This window comes from Hemitrygon akajei, chromosome 8, assembly GCF_048418815.1.
Source record: "Hemitrygon akajei chromosome 8, sHemAka1.3, whole genome shotgun sequence".
NCBI classification, from domain to species: Eukaryota; Metazoa; Chordata; class Chondrichthyes; order Myliobatiformes; family Dasyatidae; genus Hemitrygon; species Hemitrygon akajei.
The window spans coordinates 53,721,012-53,740,746 of NC_133131.1; the positions used below are offsets into that span (position 1 = coordinate 53,721,012).

A 19,735-nucleotide genomic window follows, 5' to 3' on the forward strand; every position below is an offset into this window, starting at 1 on the left:
ATCTCACTGGAGTCCCCAGCAGTTTAAAACAGATGGTATCATAGACAATGAAGACAGTTATCAAAATTTACAGGGGGATTTGATCAGCTCAGTAAGTGGGCTTTAGATTGGCAAATGGCTTTAAATCCAGATAAATAATGTATTGCATTTTGGAGATCAAACCAGGGTAAGACATTGTACGGTAGGGCTCTGGGAAGCATTTTGAGAAATAGTTCACTGAAAGCATCTTCACAACTACACAGGGTGTTAAGGATGGTATTTGGCATGCTGGCCTCATCAATCAGCGCATCGAGTATAGGAGTTGGGATGTTATGTTGCAGTTGTACAAGACATTAGTGAGACCACACGGAGAAATATGTATAGTTTTGGTTGTCCTGTTAAAGAAAATAAGTCACTAAACTGGAAAAAGTGGAGAAAAGATCGACAAGGATGCTGCTAGCACTTGAGGGCCAGAGTGATAGGAAAAGGTCAGACAGACTAGGACTTTATTCCTTGGAACGGAGAATATTGAGGGTTGTCTAATAGTGAAGCATAAAATCCTGAAAGGCATTGATAGTGCAAATACACATAATCTTTTTTCCAGGGAATGGAAACTAGAAAATAGAGGGTATAGTTTAAGATGAGAGGGGAGAGATTTAGTAGGGACCTGAGGGACAGCTCCTTATCATAGAGGGTGGTGAGTATATGCCAGAGAAAGTACAGTACAATAACAACATCCAAAAGATATTTGGATAAATGCGTGGATAGGAAAGACTTAGAGGAATATAGGCCAAACATGGGCAGATAGGGCTTGTTGAATGGGCAGCTTGGATGAGTGAAGCCTGTATGCATCGGCCTCTTTCCATGACGTACCCCGCCCCTCCCCCCATGACTGTATGGAAGACAACCACACTGCAGGTTTTGAGTAGCCTGAATGGATAAATCAGCAAGAACAGACTAAACTGGAAATATATATTTCAAGAAAACATAACCACTGTTTGCTAATATAATACAATGTCTGGTCAGAAATGGCTTTGAATGTGTAATGTCAAGTCAGGTGTAGTTCTGGTTAAAACATTAATGTGGTTCTGAGGAATTGTATGTGCTCTGTTGGCCAGTGTTTGGTGAGGTTTGACAGTAACAGGTTTTCAATGGTGCTCATGGATACCTGTAGGACTCATCCCACCATGACACACAACAGGTACGGAGTGGGACAACCACAGATGACAAATAAGTTTCTCTTCTGTTCAGCAGAATACAATGACTCAGACATTGGAGGATGTTGTTTACCATCCCACCCAATAGAAGAAACTTGTGGAAAGTAGCTGCCAATGACAGCAAGCAGAAGAGGTTTCTCTCTCCATCCCTTTAGCAGTCAGAAACAGAGGGGATCTAGGTTACTGACTGCTGAATGAATATCTGAAAACAAATATCTGGAAGACAGGGGAAGTCAGCATGGCTTGGTGGCTTCGTGTAATCATTTCTTACACAAGTAATTAGGGTAGGGCAATAGACACTGTCTATATGAAAGCCAGTAAAACCTTTGAAAAGGTTCCACATGGTACGCTGTTCTGGAAGGTTAGATCACACAGCTAATTGGACACTGAATTGCTTGTTTGTAGGAAGCAGAAGGTAATGGTGGAAGGTTGTTTATCGAATTGGAGGCCTGTGACTAGGGAAAGGGAATAGGCAACCAGTGCAGTATACCCCTGTGGCTGTTCCCCTCAATACTAAGTAGAATGCTTTGGATATTGTTGTGGGGGGGAGGGGTGGAAGGACTACCAGGCAAAAACTGCAGTGATCAGATCTCTGGCACTGAATCTGGCTGTGCTGCACAGAGGGAAGGGAGTGAAGAGGAGTGCAGTAGTGACAGATTCAACAGTTAGACTGGACAACAGACATGGAAGAAACACTTGGATAGTATGTTGCCTCCCAGGTGGCAGGGTCAGGGACGTCCTAGATTGAGTCCATAGCATTCTAAAGGGTGAGCAGCCAGTCATTAGTACCAATGGCAGATGTAGGAAAAGGAGTGAGGTCCTGAAGAGAGAATATAGGGAGCTTGGTAGAAATCTGAAAAGGGAAGTAATCAAGGCATCAAGGGTAGCGATCTCTAGATTGCTGCCTGTGCCATGCACTGATGAAGATAAGAACAGCATGATTTGGCAGATTAAAGTATGGCTGAGGAATTATGTGCAGGGAGTAGGGTTTCAGCTTTCTGGACCACTGAGGAGGTATGACCTGTACAAAAAGGATGGGTTACAACTGAACATGAGTGAGACCAAAATCTTTACAGGCAGGTTTGCTAGAGCTGTGGGGAAGAAGAATGGGAACCAGTATGGTGGGACAGAGGATGAGGCAGTTAGTATACAAACAGGTTCAGTGTGTAGTGAGACTGAGAGGCAGTTGATAGGGCTAAACTGCAGTCAGTGGGATGCTTTAAAGCTGGGGTTCCCAACCTGGGCTCTACAAACCCCTTGGTAAATGGTAGGGGTCCATGGCATAAAAAAGGTTGGGAACTCCTTATTTAAAGTGTGTCTTTAAACTAAATAGTAGGTTCAACAGTTTGGAAAGCTGAGAGTAAAAGGAGAGTGCAGGAGAGGTTACAAAAGACTCCAGAATAAATAAAAAAGCAAAAAGTTTAGAAAGAGATATGAATTTAACTTATAGTAACATGAATGCAAAATTGAAGAGTGATGAATACAGGACTGAAGGCGTTATATTTAAACACATGCAGTATATGAAATAAGGTAGGTGTTAGAAATTGGCAGGTATGACACTGTGGGCATCACTGAGTCGTGGCTAAAAGAAGATCATAGTTGGGAGTTTAACGTCCAAGGATGCACATTGTATCAAAAAGACAGACAGGTAAGCAGAGGGAATAAAGTGGCTCTGTTGGTAAAAAATTAATTAAAACCTTAGAAAGAGGATCGGAAGATGTAGAATCCTTGTGGGTTGAGATGGAAACTGCAAAATAAAAGTACCCTGATGTGAATTTATATACAAGTCTTTGAATGGTGGCCAAGATGTGGGATATACAATGGAAGATTGAACATCATGTAAAAAAAGGTAATATTACAGTGGTCGTATAGAATTTCAATATTCAGGTAGACTGGGAAAATAGGTTGTTGCTGGATTCCAAGAGAAGGAATTTGTAGGATGCCTGTTAGATGACATTTTGGAGCAGCTTGTGGTTGAGCCCACTAGCAAAAGAGGCAATTCTGGGTGGATGGTGTGTAATGAACCAGATTTAATCTGGGATCTTAAGGTAAAGCTTAATTTGATAGAATTCACTGTGCAATTTGACAGGGATGAGTTAAAGTCAGATGTATCAGTATTACAGTGGAGTAAAGTATTACATCCTTGGACTCACTTTACACCACACGCTGTCGGAGCAGTGCTGCCAGGATAATCAAGGACAAGACCCACCCAGCCAACACACTTTTTGTCCCACTTCCCTCTGGGAGAAGGTTCAGGAGCATGAAGATTCATACGGCCAGATTTGGGAACAGCTTCTTTCCAACTCAGATAAGACTGCTGAACGGATCCTGACCCGGATCTGGGCTGTACCTTCCAAATATCCGGACCTGACTTGCACTACTTTATTTCCCCTTTTCTACTTTCTAATTATGATTTATAATTTAATTTTTTTATTATATTTACTTCGATTTGTACTTCTGAGAGCGCGAAGCGCAGAAACAAATACCACTGTGATGATTGTACGCTCTAGTATCAATTGTTTGGTGACAATAAAGTAAAGGTAATTACAGGGGCATGAGAGAGGAGTCGGCCAAAACTGTTCGGAAGTTTCTGGGAGCAATTCAGAAAGCACAGGATACATACATCCTGAAGAAGTATTCTAAAGGCAGGATGATGTAACCGTGGCTGACGTGGGAAGTCAAAGCCAACTAAGATGCCAAAACAGGGCATATAATAGAGCTTAAAATAGTGGGAAATTAGAAGATTGGGAAACTGTTAAGAACCAACAGAAGGTAACTAAAAAAAGTCATAAAGAAGGAAAAGATGGAATACAAAGGTGAGCTAGCTAATAATATTGAAGAGGGTACAAAAAGTTTATTCAGATATATAAAGAGTAAAAGGGAGGTGAGAGTAGATATCGAACTGCTGAAAAATATTGATGGAGAGCTAGAAAAGGAGGACAAGGAAATGGCGGATGAACTGAATAAGTATTTTACATCAGTCTTCACTGTGGAAGACACTAGCAGTATTCCAGAAGTCTAAGAGTGCCAGGGGGGCAAAAGCCAGTTAAGTTGCCATTAATAGGGAGAAGGTACTTGGGAAACTGAAAGATCGGAAGGTAGATAAGTCATCTAGATCAGATGGTCTACAACTCAGAGTTCTGATAGATGTGCTTGAAGAGATTGTGGAGGCACTAGTAATGATCTTTCAAGGATTAATAGATTCTGGCATGGTTCCTGAGTACTGGAAAATTGTAAATGTCAATCCACTCATCGAGAAGGGACAGAGGTAGAAGAAAGGAAATTATAGGCCAGTAAGTCTGACCTCGGTGGTTAGGAAGATGATGAACTTGGTTGTAAAGGATGTGGTTTCAGGGTGCTTGGAGGTACATAGGCTGAAGTCAGCATGGTTTCCTCAAGGGAAAATCTTGCCTGACAAATTGGTAGGAATTCTTTGAAGAAATGACAAGAATAGACAAAGGAGACTCAGTGGATGTTGCATACTTGGATTTTCAGAAGACCTTTGACAAGGTGCCACACATGAGGCTGCTTACCAAGTTAAGTGCCCATAGTATTACAGGAAAGATGCTAGCATGGATAGAGCATTGGCTGATTGGCAGGGGGCAAAGAGTGGGAATAAAGGGAACTTTTTCTGGTTTGAGACAGCTTCTTTTTATGTTATATGTTAGTATTCATTTCATGAGGATTAGAATATAAAAGGAAGGATGTAATGTTGAGACTTTATAAAGCACTGGTTAGGCCTCACTTGGTAATATTTTGAGTAGTTTTGGGCTCCATATCTAAGAAAGGATATGCTGATATTGGAGAAGGCTCAAAGCAGGTTCACAAAAATGATTCCGGGATTGAAAGGCTTATCATATGAAGAGTGTTTGATGGCTCTGGGCCTGTACTCACTGGAGTTCAGAAGAATGAGGGATGAAGCCCATTGAATGTTGAAAGACCTAGATAGAGTGGATGTGGAGCGGATGTTTCCAAGGTGAGGAACTAGAGGGAACAGCCTCAGCATAAAGGGATGTCCATTTAGAATGGAGATGAAGAGGAATTTCTTTAGCCAGAGATGATGAATCTGTGGAATCCATTGCCAGAGGTAGTTGTGGAGCCCAAGTCATTGAGTATATTTAAGGCAGAGGTTGATAGATTTGTGATAATACATGTTATGATGGGTTAAGATGAGAAGGCAGGAGTTTGGAGTTGAGACGGAAATGGATTACCCATGATGAAATATCAATGGATTAATGGTCTTATGGAAAAGGAACCCTTAGGAGGCAGTGATCATAATATGATAACATTCTTGCTGTAGTTTGACAGGGAGAATATAAACTGTATCAGGAGAGGGAACTACAGAGGCATGAGAGCAAAGCTGGCCAAAGTTGATTGGAAAGGGCTATTAATACCAAAAGAAGGCAACTAAAGAGGCAATAAAGAGAGAAAAGATGAAATATGAAGCTCAGTGTTGAGAATCAAGAAATGGAGGGCATAGGCTTAAGTAGAGAGGGGAGAGATTTAAAAGGAACGAGGGCAATTTTTTGTTTTACAAAGTGCGTGTAATGAACTTTCTACAGGATGTGGTTGAGGCGGGTACATTAACAACCTTTAAAAGGCATTTGGACAGGTACATGGATTAGAAAGGTTTAGAACCATAGAACATTACAGCACAGAAACAGGCCTTTTGGCCCTTCTTGGCTGTGCCGAACCATTTTTCGGTCTAGTCCCACTGACCTGCACCTGGACCATATCCCTCAATACACCTCTCATCCACGTATCTGTCCAAGTTTTTTGTAAATGTTAAAAGTGAGCCCGCATTTACCACTACATCTGGCAGCTCATTCCACAATCCCACTGCTCTCTGTGTGAAGAAGCCCCCTCAATGTTCCCTTTAAACTTTTCCCCCTTCACCCTTAACCCATGCCTCTGTTTTTTTTTTCTCCCCTAGCCTCAGTGGAAAAAGCCTGCTTGCATTAACTCTATCTGTACCCATCATAATTTTATATACCTCTATCAAATCTCCCCTCATTCTTCTACGCTCCAGGGAATAAAGTCCTAACCTATTCAACAATTCTCTGTAACTCAGTTTCTCAAATCCCGGTAACATCCTTGTAAACCTTCTCTGCACTCTTTCAACCTTATTAATATCCTTCCTGCAATTAAGTGACCAAAACTGCACACAATACTCCAAATTCAGCCTCACCAATGTCTTATACAACCTCACCATAATATTCCAACTCTTATACTCAATACTTGGATTTATAAAGGCTAATGTACCAATAGCTCTCTTTACTACCCTATCTACCTGTGACGCCACTTTTAGGAAATTTTGTATCTGTATTCCTAGATCCCTCTGTTCTACTGCACTCCTCAGTGAGCTACCATTTACCTTGTATGTTCTACCTTGGTTTGTCCTTCCAAAGTGCAATATCTACACTTGTCTGTATTAATCTCCATCTGCCATTTTTCAGCCCATTTTTCCAGCTGGTCCAAATCCCTCTGCAAGCTTTGAAAACCTTCCTCACTGTCCACTACACTTCCAATCTTTGTATCATCAGCAATTTGCTGATCCAATTTGCCACATTATCATCCAGATCATTGATATAGATGACAAATAACAATGGACCCAGCACTGATCCCTGTGGCACACCATAAGTCACCAGAAAAGCAATCCTCCACTACCACTCTCTGACTTCTCCCATTGAGCCATTGTCTAATCCAATTTACTACCTTACCATGTATACCTAACGACTGAATCTTCCTAACTAACCTCCCATGCAGGACCTTGTCAAAGGCCTTACTGAAGTTCATAGTTTAGAAGGATATGGGCCAAATGTGAACAATTGGAACCAACTTGGAGGGTACCCTGGATGGCATGGACCAGTTAGACCAAATAACCTGTCTCTTAAGAGTTGCTGATTGCAATACACGAGGTTGGAAGAGATGCAAGTGAATCTCTACCTGGAAGGTATGTTTAGATGTTTGAGACAGGCACTTTAGCAACATTTAAAAACTTTCAATAGGAGAGGTGCAGAGGGCTGCAGGCAGCTCTCTGGGCATGGTGAGTTGGGCTAAAGCATCCGTTTCCATGCTATATGACTTTATGATTCTAGGTCCCAGCATGATAGTGAGGAAGGAACTGTTACATCTTCTGTAATTACAGTAAAAAGTGACAGGGATCAGGGAGGGGCAGCGGGGAGGGTTGATTACACCGTGGATTACAGAGAGAGCAAAAAGTGTTGATGGGATCATATTATAGCTGTAGGAAATAGCAGAAGATGATATACTGGTTGTGGAGGCTGATGATGACGACAACGTCCACTCAGGCCTGAGAGGCCAGCGTCGGACATTTTCATGCCTTACAAGTGCCTCCTTTCATGTGCAGGCTGGTGAAGCAAAAGTTGAAGATTAGGGGAAATCCATGTTCTTGTTCCTGTGTGGGGGGTGGTGAATAAAATGGAGAAGATGTGGGTGAGGCATTCGTCAACAACAGAACAGAAGCCATGTCTTCTGAGGAAAAAGGACATCGCAAAGGTCCTGGAGTAGAAGCTCTCATCTTGACAACAGGTGAAGTGGCGATGGAGAAACTGAAAGGGATAGCATCCTTATAAATCACATGGTGGAAAGAGGAGTGGTCCAGGTAGTCGAGGGAGATAGGGGGGTGGTTTGGAGAAAATGTTGGTGGATAGTTTATCCTGACAGAGATCCAGAAAAGGAAGAAAAGTATCAGAAATTTTCAGACACATAAAGTGTAAAAGAGAGGTGAGAGTGGATACTGGACAGCTGGAAAATGACGCTGGAGAGGTAGTAATGGGGGACAATGAAATGAAGGACGAACTGAATAAGTGTTTTGCATCATCCTTCACTGTGGAAAACACTGGCAGAATGGTGGAAGTTCCAGGTGTCAGGGTTATGAAGTGTGTGAAGTTACCATAACTAGAGAGAAAGTTCTTGGGGAAACTGAAAGCTCTTAAGGTAGCTAAATCATCTGGATCAGAAGTTGTACACCCCAGGTTCTGAAAGAGGTGGCTGAAGAGATCATGGAGGCATTACTATTGATCTTTCAAGAATCACTAGATTCTGGAATGGTTCCAGAAGACTGGAAAATTGCAAATGTGACTCCACTCTTCAAAAAGGGAGAGAGGCAGAAGAAATGAAATTATAGGCCAGTTAGTCTGACCTCAATGGTTGGGAAGATGTTGGAGTTGATTATTAAAGATGAGGTCTCTATGCAGAATTTTGAGTTGCAATGCTTTAGTTCTATTACAAACTGAAATTTTCTTTGCATTATCACAGATGTCTTCCCATGTTTCCACTATAATTTCTACTCCCAGCTCTCCCTCCCAACCCCTTCCCAGCTGCTCAGCCTCTCCAAAAGAACTTTCCCTCAGGATGCTGTAAAAAGTACTAACGGAGACTTCAGAAACACGAGGAAATCTGCAGATGCTGGAAATTCAAACAACAGCACACACAAAATGCTGGTGGAACGCAGCAGGCCAGGCAGCATCTATAGGAAGAAGTACAGTCCACGTTTCGGGCCGAGGGGGGAGGGAAATCCAAAATGATAGAAGACCGGATGGGGTGGGGCGAAGCTAAGAGAAAGAAGAGTGGGAGGGAAAGGAGGGGGAGATGGGTGGGGGGGAGGAAGGGGGAGCGGGGAGAGGGGGGAGGAAGGGGGAGGGGGAGAGTGGGGATAAGAGGGGGTGAGAGGGGAGAGAGGGAGGGGAGACAGGGGAGAGAGGGAAGAGGGAAAAGGAGGGGAAAGGGAGAGGGACGACGGAAGATGGGTGCGGGGAGAGGGAAGAGGAGAAAGGAGGAGGGGGAGGGAGAGAGGGAAGGGAGAGAGAGGGGAGAGGGGGAGAGAGGGACGGGAGACAGGAGAGAGGTAAGAGGGAAAAGGAGGGAAAGGGGAGGGGGTGACGGAAGAGCGGGTGGGGGAGGGGGGAGACAGGGGAGAGAGGGAAAAGGGAAAAGGAGGGGAGGGGGAAAGGGGCGACAGAAGACGGGGTGCAGGGAGGGGGAGAAGGGGAGGGAGAGAAGGAGAGGGGGAGAGGAGAAGAGAGGAAGGGGAGACAGGAGAGAGGTAAGAGGGAAAAGGAGGGAAAGGGGAGAGGGGTGACCGAAGAGCAGGTGGGGGAGAGAGAGGGGGAGAGAGGAGAGGGGCAGGAGAGAGAGGGGGAGGGGAGAGAGAAGTAGGAGAGAGGGGCGAGAAAGAAGGGGGAGGGGGAGAGGAGGGAGGGGTAGTGGCAGGGGGAGAGTGTGAGAGTGAGAGAGGGGAGAGAAGAAGGGGTGAGGGGAAGAGGGGGGTGGGGAGAGGGATAGGAGGGGAGAGTGGGAGAGGGGGAAGGGGTGAGGACGAGGGGGAGAGGGGGGAACAGAGAAGGAAGAGAAGAGAGGAGACTGAGAGAGAGCGGAGATAGAATGCTGAAGGTCAGAGAGAAGAGAGAGAGCAGAGTGCGAGTGCCAATAGAGAGAGAGATAGAGAGTGAGAGAATTCAATGATCATAGGAGATGTCAGATGGTACAGGATACACTAGACATGTTCTAGGCTATGGATGATAGATTTAAGGGACCATTAATCTATAAGAATTGATGCAGAATCAAAGTCGTGCATTGGGCAGTGGCAGTATGTCAGGTCCTGTAGAACACAGGAGCCACGAACACCATGCAAAACTGTTCTCGCCACGCAGATTCAGAGGGAGATCACTGTGCAAATGTAGAGCAGATTATCTTGTCTGGAACAGAAAAACCTCCTTGCAATGGTAGTGGAGCCTCTTCCATACCAACACAACGCTGGACTATTTACTTACTGTCTGAGTCACAGGTGCAGTCAGGGAAGAAGGGTGATTCTCTGCTGGGACCACTCACTGCGAGTGGGCAGGAGGTCAACTCCACATCCTCTTCACTGTCTCTGCAGAGGAAGTGCAGAACATCAAAGTCAGCACTTGTAGTTCACCTGACCCAAGGGAATGGCTGCTTTGTACAAAACAAGAAATGCTGGAGCAATTCTGTACATCAGGCAGCATCAGTGCAGGAGAATGGACAGTCAAAATTTCTGCTCAATACATTTCATCTGAACTGACAGCAAAGAAGAGATAGATGTTATAAATTATTGAGAGGAAAGGGGTGGGGTAAGAGCTGCCAATTGATGGGTGGATCCAGGTGAGAGTAAGGGATAGGCGGGTGGGCCGTGTTGTGGGGGGGTAGGTGAGAGTAGAAACAGTGATGGGACAGGGAGGTGATGGATGGAGATGGCACAGGGCTGCAGGAGGTGGAACCTGAGTGGAGAGGAAGGTACAGCATGGAACTAAGTGCAAGAGGTGGGAAGGGCAGAGGTGATGAAGTCAGCAAGGAGTGTCATGGCTCTGTTGGTAAGAAAATGCAATGAAATGATTAGAAGGAAGTGTCATAGGGTCAGAAGGTGTTGAATCATTGTGAGTTGAGCTAAGGAACTGCAAGGGTGAAAATGCCCTGACGGGAGTTGTATACAAACTCCCAAACTGCAGTAAAAATGTAGTGTATATATTACAAAGGGAGATGGAAAATGCATGTCAAGAGGAAAATGTTATGATTACATTTGGGGTTTATGAGATTTTTTTCATGGGGGGAGGTTGATGTTTTTCCTCTTTGAACAACTACCATGGTTTTTTTTGTTTTGTGGCTACCCAGAGAAGACGAATCTCAGACTTGTATACTGCACACATACTTTGATAATAAATGAACCACTGAACTTTCTTTATTTGAACCTTTAGTCTTACGGGATTCATTGGTTAGAGGAACAGAAAGGAAGATCTGAGAATAAGCGGTTTGTTGCCTCCCAGACACCAGGGTCAAGAGCATCTCAGATCCAGTCCACAGCATTCTTATTTGGGTGGGTGAGCAGCCAGAGGTCATGGTCCACGTTGGTACCAATGACACGGGTAGGATGGATGATGAGGTCTGCATTCTGAGTTCAAGGAGTTGGGTGCTGAATTAAAGGACAGGACTCCCAGTGTTGTGATCTCAGGATGCTACCCATGCCACATGCTGGTGAGGCCAGGAATAGGAAGATCATACAGTTTAACACATGGCTAAGGAATTGCTGCAGGAGGGAGGGCTTCAGATTTTTGGATCATTGGGCTCTCTTCCAGGGAAGGTGGGACCTTACTGAAAGGATACTTTGCATCTGAAATGCCAATGAGATTGCTTTTTAGAGCAGTTTGTCATTGAACCAGTCATCCCCATTCCACCTGCCTTCTCCCCATACCTTTTGATGCCCTGGCTAATCAAGAACCTATCTATCTCTGTCCTAAATGCACCCAATGACTTGGCCTCCACAGCTGCTCATGGCAACAAATTCCACAGACTTACCACCATCAGACTAAAGTAATTTCTCCACATCTCTGTTCTGAATGGATGTCTTTCAATCCTGAAGCCGTGCCCTCTTGTCCTAGGCTCTCCTACCATGGAAAATAACTTTGCCATATCTAATCTGTTCAGGCCTTTTAACATTCGGAATACTTCTATGAGATTCTCCCTTATTCTCCTGAACTCCAGGGAATACAGCCCAAGAGCTGCCAGACATTCCCCATACGGTAACGCTTTCATTCCTGGAATCATACTCGTGAATCTTCTCTGAACCCTCTCCATTGTCAGTATATCCTTTTGTACAATGTCCTGTGTATGTTACTAAAAAGAGCTTCTTTGGTTTGTTACGAGTAGGAATGCTTCTTTGTCTGTTAAAAGTTTCTCTCGTCGTTGTTTCGCTTTAGAATGGCTGATATGGTCATTGTATTCATTTGTTAATCAATGGGGAATGTTATTGTGTTTTGTGAGGCTGGGAACTTGGGGGAGGGGTTGCGCGGGCTTGAGGTGTGAGGGGAGTCCGGAGGGAGACGCCGAGGAAGGAGGACGTGCGCTCGGACGACCACCGAGTGGAGTCCGAAGTGGAGGTCGGGAGGACGACCACCGAGGAGTCGAATGGTTCGCTGGATGAGCTCCACCGATGTGCACTAAACTGACTGAACTTTGATAAGTTGGCGCCTTTTGTTTTTTTCTTGTATATATATATTGTATTGCCTAATACTCTTTTAATCTTAGTAAGCTCTTTAAAGTGTATTTCATACCGGTATTTGTTGTGGGTTTGTTACTGTTGGCGGGCGCGAGGCATAAACGCGATTCTCACACACCTGCGTGTACGGGAGGTGGGTTGGTGTGTGGCTGGATCTCCTTTTCCCCTAGACATATACCAGCCTGTTGGGTAAGTGTTACATTTGTGGGGTGCTCGCCGGGATTGGATTGTCAGGGGGCTGTGGAATCGCGCAGGTAGTGAGCGGAAATGGAGAGAGATAAAATTGTTCGCTGGTGCGGATTTGAAGGTGTACCAGTACAGTACGCATGCGTAGTGAGCGGAGTGGATTTTCGAGTTTCGGGAGACGCGGTAGTGCGGGGGTTAAGTTTGGTGAAAGGTATGGGGCAGGTAGAATTGGTAGCTAGACGGTGTGGTAAAGAGATGGAGTCTAGCTGGGTGTTGGTTGGTACGAGTGCTGACGTCAGGACGTTGGAACTGCCGGCGACGGTCAGTGTACCGGGGGAGGAGGGGCTGTGGGGGCTCCACCCCTTCTCCGAGGGTGAGGCTGAGGAGACATCGGAGGAGGAGCTAGAGCTAGAGGAAAACCCCAGAGAGGTGGCAGGCACTAGCAAAGGGAGGAGGGAGGAGGGAGTCGTGAATAGGCCCCGCTCCCCAGGTAGGGTGGAAGCCTCTGAGCTGGCAGCCGCACTTAACTCCCTGGTGGGAATGACCGAGAGGCCATGGCTGAAGCTGGGGGTGTTCTCCGGAGCCAATCTGACTCAGGACGGGGAGGTGGACTATGAGACCTGGATCGAGCATACGCCCTTGATGTTAGAGGAGTGGCCAGGCTCGGAGGAAGAGAAGAGGCAGCGATTGGTGGGAAGTTTGAGGGGTTCAGCAGCCAAAACAGTTCGGGAGTTGAAAGCTGAGAAGCCTGGGGCCTCAGTGGAGGAATGTATAGAAGTTTTGGAGGGAGCGTTTGGGTTGTCAGGGGAACCCTGGCTGCTTTTAGCAGAGTTCCAACGCCTGGAACAATGGAGAGGGGAAAAGCTCTCCGAGTACATATTTAGGATGGAGGGGATGCTCTCGGGGCTGTGGCGCCGGGGGGTAGTGAAGGCACCGGACGTGGCTAGCGTGAGGATGAGTCAGTTATTCAGTGGCTCTCTGGAGGAGGACAAGGTGGCGTGGGCTATCCGGCAGGCTTATAGGAAAGGTCCCCCTCCATCGTTCGGGCAACTGATTAGAGAGGTGTGGGAGGAAGAGAGAGCATTGGGGCGGAAAAGGGGCGCGGGCCTACGGGAGCGAACCTCAGCGATACAGGAAGTGGTGGCTGGGTGGAGGAATGACAACCCACCGAGGGGTAGAGAATCCCCTCTGGAGGGGAGGGACAGGGGAGATACCCACTCTCAGGGGTGACCAGTGCAGTGGGTTGGGAGCGGGAGTCATCCTGGGAGAGGAGGGGCGGCAGGCAGCGTGTGCTTTAACTGTGGGAAAGTGGGGCATTTCAGGCGGGACTGTGGGAGAGCGAGGGTGTGCTATAGCTGTGGAGAGGAGGGACACTTTAGGTGGGATTGTGAGAGACAAGGAGTTCTGCGGAGGACAAGCTCCCCTGCGACTAAGAAGGTGGAGGTGTCGGGAAACTTAGGAGAGGCTCAGTGATGGAACGGACTGGAGCCTCTGGAGGAACACGTTCCCAGAGATCAGCCAGGGGACCACCGGGTGCCCACGCCTCTATTCCAGATGGGCTGGTAGGACCCCGTGCCAGTGTGGATCTACGGATAGAGGGAGTTTACGCAAAAGCCGTTCTGGATACAGGATCATAGGTGACCTTATTGTACCGGTCTTTCTACAACCAATATCTAAAGCATTTGCCCGTAACCCCATTTGACGCCCTGCAGATTTGGGGTGTGAGCGAGGGTGACTACCCGTACGATGGGTACCTATCGGTGAGATTGGAGTTCTCGGAGGGCGATGTGGGAGTGTCCGAAGCTATTGAGACGTTGGTGTTGGTGTGTCCTGACCCGGTGGAAACTGGTGGTGCTGCCCTCCTTGTGGGGACTAATTCCCCCGTTGTGCGACGGCTCCTGGGAGCTTGTAAGGAGAAAGTGGGGGAAGACTTTCTGGAGACCCTCTCGGTGCATCCAGTGTTTCAAGCAGTGTTCGAAGAAGGAGTTGCCTCCCTTGGGCTGGACCCGGAGTGTAAACGCGGGATGGTGTGGTGTACGCAGGCGAGGCCCAAGGTGATCCGACCCGGGGAGGTAGCACTAGTGATGGGAACCCCCAGATTCCCAGGAGTGCCGACGGGCAAAGCCCTGTTAGTAGACACCCCGGACGATCTTGAAGGGGAGACACGATTTCCGGCGGGGACGCTGGTGAGGCCCGAAGTGCAGAGACCAGGGGTGGTACATGCGAGGCGTATAGCTATAAGTGTCAGGAACACCACGGCAAGAGAAATCACCTTTAAGAGGGGAATGCCGCTGGCACATCTGTTCCCGGTGACGGTAATGTCTAGCGCACCAGCGAGGACCCCTAACGGGGAGGGATCGGAGCATCGAAGGGAGCTGACCACTGAAGTCTTTAACTTCGGGGATTCCCCTGTGTCGCCGGAGTGGAAACACAGGCTAGTGGAGAAGATGCTGAAGATGGAAGCTGTTTTTTCTCGGGGCGAGTTTGATGTTGGCTGCTCCAAAAGCACTCGCCACACCATTCGGGTGACGGAGGACACCCCGTTCCGAGAGAGATCCCGGCGGCTGGCTCCGGCAGATGTTGAGGACGTGCGCCAGCACTTGTGCAAGTTGAAGGAGGCTGGAATCATAGCTGAGTCCCGAAGTCCTTATGAGTCCCCAATAGTGGTGGCACGGAAGAAGAATGGGCGAGTGCGCATGTGTGTTGACTACAGGACGTTGAATCGGCGAACTGTCCCTGATCAATATACTGTCCCAAGAGTCGAGGATGCGCTGGCCTGCCTGAGCGGTGCGAAGTGGTTCAGTGTGCTGGATTTAAGAAGTGGGTATTACCAGATCCCGATGAGTGCGGGCGATAAAGAGAAGACCACTTTTATCCGCCCGCTGGGGTTCTTTCAGTTCGAACGAATGCCCCAAGGCATATCGGGAGCCCCAGCCACCTTCCAGAGGCTCATGGAGAGAACTGTGGGGGATATGAATCTGTTAGAGGTGCTGGTGTACCTGGACGATTTGATAGTGTTTGGATCGACTTTGGAGGACCATGAGGAGAGGCTGTTGAAGGTGTTGGGCCGGCTTAATGAAGAAGGGTTGAAGCTTTCCCTGGACAAATGCCAGTTCTGCAAGTCGTCGGTTAGCTACGTTGGCCATATCATTTCGCGAGAGGGAGTGGCTACTGATCCAACCAAGATAGAGGCCGTGACACCTGGCCGAGACCCCAGAAAGTGGGCGCTCTGCGCTCATTTTTGGGTTTCTGTGGGTATTACCGGCGATTTGTGAAAGGATACGCCAAAGTGTGTCACCCGTTGACTCAGCTGTTGTGTGGCTATCCCCCGGTGGGAAACAAAAGGATGGGGGACCAGAGGCAGGACGCTGGAGGATACTGGAACCCGGCGGAACCTTTTGGCTCGAGATGGGATGATCAATGTGAAGAGGCGTTCCGATCTTTGAAAAGGGCACCGACCCAGGCCCCGGTGTTGGCTTTTGCCGATCCCCAGAAGCCATATGTGCTGCACACGGATGCCAGTCGAGAGGGTCTCGGGGCTGTTCTGTACCAGGAGCATGGCAAAGCATTGAGGCCGGTAGCCTTTGTCAGCCGAAGCTTGTCGCCATCGGAGAGAAACTATCCCACTCACAAGTTGGAGTTCCTGGCGCTGAAGTGGGCGGTGGTGGACAAGTTGGGCGATTACCTGTACAGAGCCAAGTTTGAGGTGCGAACGGATAACAATCCGCTCACTTATATTTTGACTTCGGCAAAGCTGGATGCCACAGGACATCGGTGGCTGGTGGCCTTGTCGGTATATGATTTCAGCCTGAGGTACCGGCCCGGAAGCAAGAATGTCGATGCGGATGATTTGTCTCGTCGGGAGCCGGGGGAACAGGAGAGGGATGAGGAGTGGGAGAGTGTCCCTGCCCCTGGAGTGAAGGCGATGTGTCAGTTTGCTATCACCGTGAAGGCCGAGGGAAGAGGGAGGCTGGAACGAACCGTGGACCATTTGGGGGGGGTTTGACGACGCCATACCCCTAGCTTACTGTGACCTGACCACACTGCGGACTAAACAGTTGCCGGAACTGAGTCCGGGGGAAGTGGCAGCTGCTCAGCAAAATGACCCGGCCATTGGCACAGTGTGGAGAGCGGTCGAGAGGGGGGATGGGGCATTGGCTGAGAAGGCGAAACACCCATTCGTGCCCCTGTTGTTGAAGGAGTGGTCTCGGTTGAAGTTAAAGAACAAAATCTTGTACCGGGTAACGGCGCCTCCGGACCAACCCCACTGTTGGCAACTGGTCCTGCCGGAGGAGTATCGGCAGGCTGTACTCCAGGCCCTACATGATGATTCTGGACACTTGGGGGTGGAAAAGACCTATGGATTACTCAAAGACCGGTTCTACTGGCCCCGGATGAGGGGCGAAGTCGAAGAATACTGTAGGGGCTGCAGTCGTTGCATTCGGAGGAAGACCCTGCCCGCGTTGGCGGCTCCACTGTCGCACTTGCAGAGTGCGGGACCTCTGGACCTGGTATGTATGGATTTTCTGTCGATTGAACCTGACACCAGCAACACCGTGAATGTCTTAGTCATCACCGATCATTACACTCGCTATGCTCAGGCATTTCCCACTAAGGATCAGAAGGCGACGACAGTGGCGAAGGTGTTATGGGAGAAGTATTTTGTTCATTACGGCCTTCCCAGGCGAATCCATAGCGATCAGGGGCGGGACTTTGAGAGCCGCCTTATCCATGAATTACTGACTATGCTTGGGGTTGAGAAATCCAGGACTACCCCTTATCACCCACAGGGAGATCCGCAGCCAGAGGTTCAACCGGACCCTGTTGGATATGCTCGGGACGCTGGAGATTGGGCAGAAAAGCAGGTGGAGTCGTCATATTGGACAATTGGTTCACTGTTACAATTGTACTCGCAATGATGCTACAGGATATTCGCCCTATTATCTGATGTTCGGGCGGGAAGCGAGGTTGCCCATTGACTTGTGTTTTGGGGGTGAAGTGGGTGAATTACCCGGGAAGTCCCATCTAAAGTATGTGACCGACATGAAGAGGGAGTTACAGCGGGCGTACGAGTTGGCCGAGGCGGCGGCTACCAAACAAAATCAGAGGAATAAGATGCGGTATGATCGAAAGGTGAAGTTTGTTCAATTATTGCCGGGCGACCGGGTCCTTTTACGGAATTTGGGACTCCCTGGTAAGCACAAGTTGGCAGATCGATGGGCGGCCAGCCCCTATGTAATAGAGAGCCAGATGCCGAACCTGCCAGTTTACCGGGTGAAACCTGAGGATGGGAAAGGGCCTATCAAGGTACTCCATCGGAATCACCTGCTGCCGCTGGGTCAAGCAGTGCAGGTGGATACGGAGCCAGAGTGGGAGGTTACGCCTAGTACAACGACTCTGCGAGGGCGCAGAGAAAGGGAAGAGCCCGCTGCTGAAGAGCGGGGACGGGTCCCTCGGCCGGAAATGGCTACTGATTCGGAAGAGGACGACTCAGATGAGTGGCCCCTGTTCCCATTCGCTGGTGCTCCAGTACCCGGAGAGGAGGCTCCTGGCCCTTCCCATACTGAATTGGGTGAGAGGAGGGAAGGTCTTGAGGGTCAGATGGAGAGGCAGCTGACATTGGTGGGAGAGAGGGTGGAGCCCGAGCGTGAGCCGGAGAGATCTCAGGTGAGGGAGGACCCCCGTGAGGAAGGGGGTGAGGGTCTGTCAGGAAGACCTGGGGTGTCCAAGACAGTGGGTTCGCAGGTGGAGAGGGAGCCCAGTGGGGCAGAAGGGGTATGGAGATCTCAGAGGATTAGGCGCCCCCCGGAGCAGTTGACATATGTGGTACCAGGAGAACCGAGTGTGATTTCTACTGCTCTGGGTAGTTATGTCACTGCTTTCTGCACCTGGGTTGGGTTTTGTGTGTTGCAAGAAGCTTTGGGGAACTCTAGTAATGCCATGAGGGTATGACATTTGCTGGTGGGGAGAGAATGTACAATGTCCTGTGTATGTTACTAAAAAGGGCTTCTTTGGTTTGTTACGAGTAGGAATGTTTCTTTGTCTGTTAAATGTTTCTCTCGCCGTTGTTTCGCTTTAGAATGGCTGATATGGTAATTGTATTCATTTGTTAATCAATGGGGAATGTTATTGTGTTTTGTGAGGCTGGGGACTTGGGGGAGGGGTTGCGCGGGCTTGGGGTGTGAGGGGAGTCCGGAGGGAGACGCCGAAGAAGGAGGACGTGCGCTCGGACGACCACCGGGGAGTCCGAAGTGGAGGTCGGGAGGACGACCACCGAGGAGTCGAATGGTTCGCTGGATGAGCTCCACCGATGTGCACTAAACTGACTGAACTTTGATAAGTTGGCACCTTTTGTTTTTTTCTTGTATATATATATATATATTGTATTGCCTAATACTCTTTTAATCTTAGTAAACTCTTTAAAGTGTATTTCATACCGGTACTTGTTGTGGGTTTGATACTGTTGGCGGGCGCGAGGCATAAACGCGATTCTCACAGCACCTGCGTGTACGGGAGGTGGGTTGGTGTGTGACTGGATCTCCTTTTCCCCTAGACATATACCAGCCTGTTGGGTAAGTGTTACACTTTCTAAAATAAGGAGCCCAAGACTGGCCACAATACGCCAAGTGCGGTCTCACGGGTGCCTTTTTGAGCCTCAACATCACATCCCTGCTCTTATATTCTGTACCTCTAGAAATGAATGCCAACATTGCATTCGCCTTCACCACTGACCCAACCTGGAGGTTAACCTTTAGGGTATCCTGCCCAAGGACTCCCAAGTCCCTTTGTATCTCTGCATTTTGAATTCTTTCCCCATCTAAATAATAGTCTGTCCGTTTATATCCTCCACCAAAGACCATACATTTTCCAGCATTGTATTTCATTTGCCACTTCTTTGCCCATTCACCTAAACTATCTAAGTCTCTCTGCGGACTGTTTGTTTCCTCAACACTACCCGCTCCTCCACCTATCTTTGTATCATCAGCAAATTTAGCCACAAATCCATTAATCCCACAGTCCAAATCATTGACATACATCGTAAACGTAGCGGTCCCAACACCATCCCACATGGAACTCCACTGGTAACCGGCAGCCAACCAGAATAGGATTCCTTTATTCCCACTCTCAGTTTTCTGCTGATCAACCAGTGCTGCACCCATGCTGGTAACTTCCCTGTACTTCCCTGGGCTCTTGCTAAGCAGCCTCATGTGCGGCACCTTGCCAAAGGCCTTCTGAAAATCCAAGTACAGCACATCTACTGCATCTCCTAGGTTTGTCAGGTAGACAAACCCTGCTTGTAATTTCCTCAAAAAATTGC

At 48.1% G+C, this 19,735-nt stretch overlaps 1 protein-coding gene across 4 annotated transcripts in view; it reads right to left on the reverse strand.

Moving 5' to 3' along the window:
* The window catches only part of LOC140731909 (SH2B adapter protein 2), a 172,267-nt gene that overhangs the window by 62,466 nt on the left and 90,066 nt on the right, over nt 1-19,735 (reverse strand). For all 4 annotated transcript variants that reach the window (XM_073053879.1, XM_073053880.1, XM_073053881.1 and 1 more), the window contains exon 6: nt 9,992-10,092. In XM_073053879.1, coding sequence (XP_072909980.1) covers nt 9,992-10,092 — 101 coding nt within the window. The remainder of the gene's footprint in view (nt 1-9,991; nt 10,093-19,735) is intronic.